At 38.0% G+C, this 10,485-nt stretch overlaps 1 protein-coding gene across 3 annotated transcripts in view; it reads right to left on the bottom strand.

Annotated features, from left to right (window-relative positions):
• Positions 1 to 532: 532 nt before the first annotated feature.
• The window catches only part of NAMPT (nicotinamide phosphoribosyltransferase), a 30,562-nt gene continuing 20,609 nt past the window's right edge, over positions 533 to 10,485 (bottom strand). The window contains exons 8-12 of one of the 3 annotated variants that reach the window (XM_086474169.1): positions 9,720 to 9,839; positions 7,183 to 7,200; positions 4,306 to 4,446; positions 4,014 to 4,148; positions 533 to 2,340 (exon numbers count right to left, since the gene is read on the bottom strand). In XM_086474169.1, coding sequence (XP_086330295.1) covers positions 2,227 to 2,340; positions 4,014 to 4,148; positions 4,306 to 4,446; positions 7,183 to 7,200; positions 9,720 to 9,839 — 528 coding nt within the window. In that variant the 3' untranslated portion in view covers positions 533 to 2,226. The remainder of the gene's footprint in view (positions 2,341 to 4,013; positions 4,149 to 4,305; positions 4,447 to 7,182; positions 7,201 to 9,719; positions 9,840 to 10,485) is intronic. The other 2 variants (XM_086474160.1, XM_086474177.1) reach the window with 2 other exon arrangements.

The following is a 10,485-nucleotide window of genomic DNA, read 5'->3' as shown; positions in this document are numbered from 1 at the left end:
TCTCTTTTTCTTTTTTTTTTTTTTTGTAAGATATTAACATTTAATAAAATGAGTGACGTGACAACTTTCTGAAAGTGACATGCACAAGTAGACAATTTTCTTCAAGTCTCCAACTAAGCAGCTAAAAGTTTTAGACAATACTGAACAATTACTAATGTATTTAATGGTATACAAGAAAACAGTGCTTCCACAGTATATCCTCAGTTCTCAAGTACAAAAATATCAGTTATGGGTACTCAATAGTTATCAAAATTTTTATTGGTACAGAATGAAAGCAGCATTTACTTTTTTAAACCATACATGATAAAATTCCCTAGTACACATGTGGAGGAGTGAAATAGGCTCTGTACTGTTTACCTGCTACTGATCCTAGGTCCAGATTTAAAAATCTTTCCTGGCCAAATACAAACAATATCATTAATAGCAAAGGGAAGGCAGTTCCTCTGTGTGAAAGGTTAGCATTTAGAGTCTTACTAAAGCACTACTTTTGAAACAATACATCACTTAAATGTATAATTACGTACACTACAAGTGGAAAACAAGTTTTTATTAACAAGAACTATTGAGACTGGGCATAAACGTCTTAACCACAAACCCTGGAAATATTATGGGTGGTTTGATGTGGCCCTTTCCGGCAAGAGAGTAAGAACAACGAAGTATGGCTTTTCAATCCTCCTTTAAAAGCACGTTTTATAAAATTTTGTAGGCTTACATTATTTTAGAGGACCCCCAACATTCTTCTATAACATCATTTACTAATTAGAACAATTAATTACATCGTTATATAAGCCATTGGCAGATAGCTGATCACCAGCATAACACAGGAGCTGTTTACTTTTGCTGTTTTTGTTTTGTTTTTAAGTAACGGAGGTACTTTTCTAGCGAGAGCCATCCTACAGTACTGTCAAACATTTCAGAGGTTACTACGTAGCTTCCTCAAATAAAATCCTCAACAGTTTTGTTTTCCAGCAGATATTCAAACCAAGCACAGGCAGAGAGCAAATACAATCAAGTGCAGACAGTTCAAAAGTATCTCTCAAACACTGTTTTACAGCTACCCTCTGCAAAATAAAAGTCCCTCCTCACCCCAATGAGTGGGGGCGAGAAGGGGAAACAGGTCTGCCATTCATGTAGGAGTTTGGCTAGCATAAAGTTTTATTAAAGTTGTTAACAAAAATAGTTAAACATTTTTACAATTTAACATCCAGTCTGACAAAAGGCAAATCAATGAAAAAAATACAAAAAAAGTAAAAAAGTGCACTACCCAGTCCAGTATTTTGCTTTAAAGTCATGTCACTTACAGTATATGAAAAATAAACCCAGAAGTGTAATTACTTTAAAATACACCGCTTCCATATTTCAGTATTTTACACATATATTCTATAGTGGAAGAGGAAATCTCTTAAAAACTTTACTCTTAAAATATTGAGGTGCATATGCCAAGTAGGATAGACTTGGCAAGTTAAGTTGCAGTAGAGAACCCTTTCAAATTTGGCATTTCATTTACACACCTTACCGTTCCAGCAAGGTCTGTAGTACCTAAACCTTCTAGTAAGAACAATAATTTTCTTTAATGCAGATTTACTAATACAGACAACTACAAGAAACAGTGAGGTCAGCAACTCTATGGGATCTTAAGGAGATACGAGTCCCGATTTAGTCGTCAAATGGTACAAAGTAACAACAAACTTTTAAGGCCATGTTTTATTTGCTGATTAATGGACAAAAGGTGATGGATTCCCCCCTCCCCCCAAATATTATCTTGAAAGTCTGTGCTCATAAAAATCATGAAAAGTTGGAAAGACTTAATTATTGAAACTTTAAATATATTTTACACAATCTTGTTTGTACAAAAATACAAGTTAAATATAAACATAAAGCAATCATGACAATTTTATGTAAATCCATTTTGTGATATTCTGTTATATATAAAAAAGTTTCTCAGCTCTGTCTCATTTGTGAAAAGATCAATACCAGATTGAATCACTACTGGCAAAGGGCCCTAAAAAGCACACTTTAGCATTAAATATGTTTTACAATGTAAGTACCATTTCCTGTTTTCATCTTTTCTAAAGACTGGCAAAAGATAGGGCAGTATGTCCATAAACCAACAAATAATTTGGCTACAATGTCATAAAACACAAACACACAAATCTGTACAATAAACCCAGTAACTATGCAGTACGTACTTGTTACACACACACATACAGAGACATGGAATGAAACTTAGTGAGACGCCATTTCTAGTTCACTGCTCTTCAGCCTGGCATTTTGTCTTACTTCATCAAATGAATATGACTTCGTTACCTTTCCATTCTTAAATACTGTATGAAGGAGATCCTGCAAGAAACACCAGTGTTTTAGCAAGAGTGATTTGGCAAATGAACCAACAATGTAGGTTACACAAACCCAAAAGTGAGCACCCAAATCAAGCCTGGTAACAGCTTTAGGCTGTCAAGATACTGGAATCTTTACATCTTCTTCTGACACTTTTCACTTATGGTGAAAGGATTTAGGCCATCCTGTGCACACACAGAAGCTCTGTGCTGAGCAGTCCCTAAAGCAAGTTGTGCACAGCTGGCCAAAGCCAAATACACACCCACTAAATATACCTTGCTAGAGCAGCTAGTAAGAAAGGCAACATGCAACCAATTAAGTACAATTAAATTACAGAGGTTTAAATGAAATCTTTATTTCTTCTAGAGCAACTATGAAAAAAAAAATTAACACCACCCCCCCCCCCTTTCTTCACAGTCTCCTTTGCACATATATTTTGTAAACCAATCAAAAAGTGCTTGCAAACAGCACGCTGAAAAAGCAGTAAGCGCAGATTTGTGTGGAAAAGTTAGCACAAAAGCAACGTTGAGTGGTCACTACGCTTGATGACCTACTGCGAGGACCTGTGGCTTTAGGGAAATGGGCCCACAAAAGAGTACATTTCCCTGTCATTTCCCAGGGAGCCCCAGAACCTGTACCACACAAACAACCCTCTCTAATAGCCCAGGAAAAATTTTTTATTGATTTTTTTCACCTGCCAAAAAAATGAAGGAACGATATATTGCCTAATTTCAGAGTCAAAGTCTCATGATTTGTTTTGAAGAGATTTCTCATCATTAGGTTCTTCTCTCTGAATGTTCAGTACAAACACACACACACAGATGTATATAACTTCGAAAGTTTTTTTTCTTAAATCCTTGCATCCAGAGCACATTATCTACAGTACATGTAACTCAGTTTATTTTCTATCTTGAAATTTCTCAGAGAGATCTCAGTTTTGTGCTTACTGTTGCATAAAACAGCATGCCTATCAGCACCCCTCTGCCTAGTAGCACAGAAACATACTTCTGTATACCAGAAAACTCAAGAAATTTCCAGCTTCTAAAGGGTGAAGTGCAATTTGATAACTTATTTTCAGTCCTCATAATTCAGGAAGACTCGACATGCAGTTAAAGATTTCATTGTTTGCACACTGAAAATGTAAGAGAGATCAAACCAAAAGCCTGAGACTGGAATAAAGTTTGTGCTTGTTTACTGAAATAGCATTTCATTTTGCAGTTGTAAAGAATTAAGAGGGTAATCGAATTCCTGGTTTAAATTTACGTCTTCGAAAACTGGGCAACTACTACACATACAGAGCATTATCATCCAAAGGAACTATTTAAAAATCTCAGTGGGGAAGTAGAAACAAGTTTTACTTATGTCTCTCCCTCTCCCACCTCCCACTCAGGTCACTACTCAAATTGTGCAATATAGCCCATACAAAACTTCTTGGCTAGCATATATTTTGCAACACTGAGACAGTAGTTTTGGGAAAAAGAAGCAATGTTCTCTTGTTTCTGAAGACAAACAAAAGAGAAAGATCTCTAATTGTACATTCTGAATTTGGCACCGGGGACACTTCTGAGGTAGTAAGGCGGGAGATGAACAAAAAGACAATCAAAATTAAATTCTGAAATTTAGTTATAACCTGCTTTTTCTCAAACTATTTTTGAATGAAGAATAGAAATTCATACCTGTCCATACTCTTCAAGATCTCCCTTGCCTTCTTCAAGCGTTACATAATCTCCAGCTGGTGTCCTGTGCAACGACAGTCGTCCTTTCTTTGACCTTTTGTTCGGATCAGCAACTGGATCCTTAAAGACATTTACCTAAAATGAAAAGAATATTTTTTTTAAAAGAAAAGGGCTTTGTGGGGTTTGTGAACATAATGCAGATGGTGATAACGTAACAGGAACCGTCAAACAAGTTTTCAGGTGGGGAGGCCTCTATTGAAAACATAATGGTAGAAGTTGTACAAAGACATACCCCGAGACCGTTGGTCACCACGTAACTACATTTGAAGGAACAGTTTAAGAGATCTCTGGTTAGTTTCTGCAACAAAGCTCCACCAGATCCAAATGCAATATTCTCAATACTCCATTTATTCTTCTTCATCCCCTCCACAATCTAATAAGAAAAAGAAAGTTATGGTGGAGCATACTTTTAGGCCATGCCATTTTTCCGTAAAAATATTATACTACTTAAACAAGATGCTTTTACAGACAATTAAGCCAAGTAACATTCAGTTTCCAGGAGATGCACATAACAATTCTGTCAACACTTGGCACACTGTTTGCATTTTTATTTGCGATTCCAGCATGGTATAATTATAGGAAGTTTTTGCTGTAAAACTATTACTATGCCGGCCTATGTATTTTCCAAACTAGGGTAGCATAGTAATGCAATACCCAGACAATCAGAGCTCTGAAGAAAATAAGAGTTCATGGGAGTATTTCGGAGCCTTCCAATTTCTCAGAATTATGGGAAGACCTCAAAGCGTAGCATGTATCCTGAAACAAAGCAGTCATCTTGCTTATCAACTGCAGAAAGTTATTACCCACTTGGACCAATGACTTCAGCAGAGCAGTTCTCCTGAAAATCACATTGACTAGAATTAGATTAGCAATTTCGAAGGAAATGGAAATACACAGAGCTGCTCAAAAAGTTTGCTTTGCCACCTTCTCAGGCAGATACAGATCAATGTGAACTGCACTGCTATCAACAGTCAAGTTAAAACTTACTATATCATTTCCCCCCACCCTCATTCTATCCAGACAAATATGACATCCTCTAGCCTGGAGAAATGAGTGCTAGTTTTGTCATGCTCATAACATGGCCAAGATTTGCTTCCCTGACCTGTTGCACTAATGACAGCCTGAAATGATGGTTATAGCTCCAATAAGAGTGTTTGAACTCCTAACCATTTTACTAACAAAAGTGGGTGAGAAAACTTCGGAGTGGGCAAAATGGCAAAATCCCATCCATCCAGAAAACAACAAAGGTGAGAAGCAGAACGGAAGGATGTAATCTATGAGGAACAGTGCAAGGTTTCAAAAATCAACATTGTCAGAAATCTGGTAATCTTTTGTGCAGTCTCAGACTCCTGCATCAAAAGGAAATGCCAGAGAAACACTGAACAGGACTGTTTCAGGAGCTACTGATGTCAAGGCACTGTAAGGGACAGCAAAGGCAAAATTAAAGTTTCATAAGAAAAAAAAAAAAAAAAAAAAGGGGGGGACAATTCCAGTTCCAGACAGTGGTAAATGGCTAACTAATGTAAACAAAAGGGTATATTAGTATTTTGTTTACCTATTTAGTCCCATGCAGACTGTCTCTTCACAGATACTCTCAAAGCCTGAATGCCTGACAAAGGCCAGCCAACAGGAGAGGCAGACTGCACAGCTATAACCTTCTGAGGGTATACCCCGAACACCTTCCCACTACATTTTTAGCAGAGATTTCCCCAGTAGAAATCCCATCAGTAAGTTTCCAGAATTCTAATGGTACCAGCTTATTCAGTCTCATCCAAGAAGCCAAGCAAAACAAATCTCGGGCCCTACCACCATGACTTTCACTTAAGGGAACCCTTTGGAAACTTTGTATCCTGAAAAAATACCCCCCCAATACTGACAGTCCTGTGGATCTTAGCAATAGCCATCACATCCTTTCAGACAGTGACTATGCACAAAAGAAATCCATGTTTCCAGGTGATTAGGTTCTCTTGGAGGCAGCCAAAAGGGGTACCCAGGGAGGATAAAGGGTTGAAATGAATGGAATTCTCCCTTAAGCATCTCAGAAGTAACTGATGATGACAAAGGAAGGGTAAGAAAAGGGATTTTTAATATCTTCTTCTCAAGCATAAGGCCCAACAATACTGTAAGAAACCAGACTTGACTGGGCCTGGATAGAGATTCTGCTTAGCTACACTGTCTTTTGAAAAGGCAAATGTAGGTAAACTCCACCTGGACTCTGGTCAAGTTCAGTCCAGACACTGACCAAGCCTGAGCCAACTTGGTGTTCTACTCCTTTCCTCATCCAGTTTTATAGACCAGGTCAGACGTTGAGCTTGCTTGAACACACCTGCAAGACGTAGCATGAATGACCTGGGATAAACAACGTCCTGCCAAGGCACATGATGCTTAAGACTTCATGTTCACTGACGCCTGTAGGTTAACAGATGCTGGAATAAGTATAGCGTAGCTGGGCCACGGCTGCTTAACCTTCTTGCCTGGGTAAGGAGAAATGTGAACCCCCTTTCAGCTAGTGTTCCTGCTCTCATTTACAGATGGTTTGTTCCTCTCGTGCCACAGGCACAACTCCTCATCTACCTCAGGTGAAGAACTGGCTTCCACTTTTCTACTCTCTCCCAAGGGATTTCCTTACTCAGACTGATCTTTGACTGGTGAGGGGTGGAAGGGAAGGGAAATCGAGGCTAAATTGAAAGACAGCTCTGACTACGAGTGACCCACAGGAGAGGCCCAGATAACAGCTTCTCTAGGTATGGGGAAGAGGTGGCAAACAGCAGCAGTAACAGGGAAGAAAAGGGGAGGTCTGAAACAACTGAAGCCTCCCTTGAAGGAAAACAACACAGAAGAATTTCTTGTCTCACAGTTTCAAACCTATACAGGGAGAACAGTTCAGGTGCCAAGGTTTTGACTAGCTTCCTCTGACCATTATGAGCATGATTAGTATATCAACTGTGACTCCAGATTAGAGGATTTTCTTTGCATAAAAATTTAAAGACATCTGGAAATTGAATGTTCAAAGAAAATCCTTTGAAAGTGTAGTATACTGTGGAGTTAGCAGATTGGGATGATTTTAAAAAGTGAAAATACTAGAAGAAAGTCAGAAAAGGTTCCTTACCTGTTCTACCAGCATCCCCTATTAAAACAAAGAATTTTAAAATCCAGTTTATACTCTGAGTTGTTTTCTATATTGTGTTTCAACTAGTTTGGATAGTTAAATGAGACTGATCATTCATTACTCATTCTAGATTTTCCTGCTGTACCCATTTCCCTTCATCTGATTCGTAACAATAAATCATGCCTAGAATCTAAGACTGATGTGGCTTAATTAGCATAGTCACTTGTATACGCTAGAAAAGGGGGAAAAAAAAAAAAAAAAAAAAAAAAAAAAAAAAAAAAAGAAGAGATGGCCACAATGATACATTCATATTTGTTCATGTAAGCACCTTTTTGAAAAGGATGAATTACACTTCAGGGTTGGGTTTGTTTTGGGGTGGGTTTTTTGCTTATTTGTTTGCTTTTTGTGGGGGGTTTTGTTTTGGGTTTTTTTTTTTTTTTAAAGGCAAGCTATTACGCAGTCTTTCAAAAGTCAGCATGGTAACCTTGGTTTTGCTGACATAAGAGGATAAAAGATCCATGAAATTTAAACATAACTAAAGTTAGGCTGCAAGACTGTGATCTTTTTGCTCCAACATAACTTGCTGCTCTCAAATGAGAAGGGTTTCTTTCCTTCCTGCCTGCTTCTCACAGCTCAAAACAGCTTATTTTCTCTCCTGTATTGCACTGGTGAGCTCTGGCCCCTTTTTGGGGTCAATTTAATTCACTAAACCACAAAATTTATCACTTTTGGCTGAGTTACTTTGCTGCTACATGCATGGGCTAAATTATTTTAATGACCTGCAGTTCAATGATTAAAGCTGGCGTGAGGTGCGCAGCAAGGCTACAGAGTCAGGAAGAGACAAGAAGGCGGCAGCTAGGCAGCAGTGAGTTATGCCTGCTCTGTACGCCTTGTGGAAGTGGATCTTCAGCTCTCTTCTACTACATATTACAGGTAGACCTTTCCTCATAATCAGTTACAGTTTGATGAGGAAAATATGTAAATAGGCAGATCATCTGAACAAAGAACTGCTCCTTCTGCCTCTTATCCTCTCCCATTAGCTGCTGGAATTATTTTTCCTGCTCTATTTAGAACTTTGAGAGCAGTGTGTTTTTTCCTCTAATGCACAGATTTTAAATACTAATTTTAATATTTTGATTACAATCAATGCTAATGAGGATCCTTGAATTTCGTCCAGTATAACTTATAGAAAGCAACCTTTGAGTTCCTTACAAGAAAGAATTAATAGTGCAGTTTCTTTCCTATCATGATTCACAAAAATCTCAGCCATCACATACTTTGTCTAACACAAGCATCAGTCCTGTTAAACTGTTGTTGAGAACAAGCAGAAGTTTCAGGGGTTTTTTTTTTTTTTGAGAGTCTGTTGCCCTAGTATCTTTCTCTCCAGCTATTAACCTCTCATACTTTGTTAAGCACATTAGCACAGTTGTATATTATCAAAAAGCCACATAGGACAAAAAAATAAAGTAAAATAGTTTGCTTTAGAGGCTATTGGAGGAAGAATAAAACTGTAGTGTGTGACTGCATTTGTCTGAGTGACAAATATGAGTTCTGTCATTGAGGTTCACGTTATGTGCCCATGTTAGACACACAGTTTCAGACTAACTAAAAACCAAGCCTGATGTTTCTCTTTCTCCTAATTTTGAGAAGCAGCCGTCAACTTTGTTAAGAAGAATCTAAGGAAGTGTGAATCTAGAAAGCTAAGACAAGCATCAATAAAATCAAGTAAAATTCATCTTAAATTTATCCAATTTATTTCTGGTTTTGAACTCTAATACAGCTGAAGATGAATGATCTAGGACAAACCTGATAAAGTCAAGTCTTGCTCCTTTCACATGCTCCTCATCACCTGTAGTTACTGCAGTCTGTACCTTAGTAACCATGTCAATAGTGGTGAATCTATAACTAGTTTCAAGCATGCAGCATCTAATAAATAACCAATTTTTGTCTCAATAAAATTGCATTTTTGACTCAGACTAGTCTAATCTGTTATACATGTTTTTCAGGGCTTTCAACAATCTTTATTCCATTAGTCGCCAAATCAATGACATTGCCTCCCTTGCGCTTGTTTTTAAAAAAAGTCTCCTTCAAAACTACACCTCCAATATTTGAGTGCGAGCACGCTTCAGATGGAACACAACTGATGAGCCAAAGCAGTTAATTACTACTATTGCTATAGCACAGCAATCATGCAGTGTGCCTTAAATATCAATGAAAGGACAAAACACTGCCAGATTTTGATCTGAATTAGACTTGACAAGCAGGATGAAAGCAAACAAAAGGAGAGACAGTGGGAGGAGAAGCGTTACAAGAGGGGGATTAGGAAATGCCTTTTGGGTTTTTTTAATGCATCTTAATAATTCCCCGTGGAGTTTTAATGAATTTGTTTTACGCATTAGGATATCCTGCCAGTGTCTGGAATGAAGGGCAGGGTGGGGTCAGCAGTCTCTGCTGCAACATCTGACTAGTCACAACAGAGTCAGGATTAAATATCAACATTGGCACTGTCACCCTGACACATGAACAGGATCTCCTACCTCTTGCAACGTGTTGATATCCACACCATCCCCTTGAATAACTCTGAGATACGGTGGCAGCAACTTGTAGCCTTTTGAGTTCTCTGTAATGGGAAACTTCTTCCCTAAGATCTCTAAGACCTATTGAAAAGAGAAGGGAGACAGGTCAAAATAAAAATCTGCCATTCCAATAAAGAAATACAATTTCCACATTTGAGTCATGCTCTCTCTCTCTCAAAAAAAGGAAAATCTATAAATATACCCACATATCCTGCTCTAAATCTATCCACATAGAGGCACACAAACAAAAAGTGTGCCAGCCATTGTGCTGGAAGCTGTTAAGATTAAAGTAGTCACAGCCCATATGGCCTTTATGAACTTGTACCCGAGAGCTAATCAGAACCATGCTCCCCTCCTTTCTCTCTTTGGTTGCTGTGAGTTTTTGCTATTGAATGTGTCAACTGAAGATTCTGCTCTTCTTTTGACTTCCCTTAAGATAGTGGATGAGGCTTTCAGTTTTCTACAATTTTGTTAGCCACCAACAATTAAAATGAAACACTTCAGTTAGGCGTTTTTCTTATCAGCTCTGATAAAGATCATTCAAAGTTTTTTTGTGACAAGTCACTTGTCCCAAAGGCGGGGAAGGAAACGTTAAAGCTGTATGGATCTAATTTGATAAGAGTACCAACATAACTAAAATCGCCCCTACTTTCTTATTAAAACAGTGGTGACAGCTACTCAAATTCAGAGGTATCAACAGCTTTTATTACAGAACTGCAACAATCAT

This window comes from Leptosomus discolor, chromosome 1 (assembly GCF_034619465.1).
Source record: "Leptosomus discolor isolate bLepDis1 chromosome 1, bLepDis1.hap2, whole genome shotgun sequence".
Lineage (NCBI taxonomy): Eukaryota > Metazoa > Chordata > Aves > Leptosomiformes > Leptosomidae > Leptosomus > Leptosomus discolor.
The sequence above is the reverse complement of the archived record's forward strand: the minus strand, read 5'-3'. Positions and strand labels throughout refer to the sequence as shown.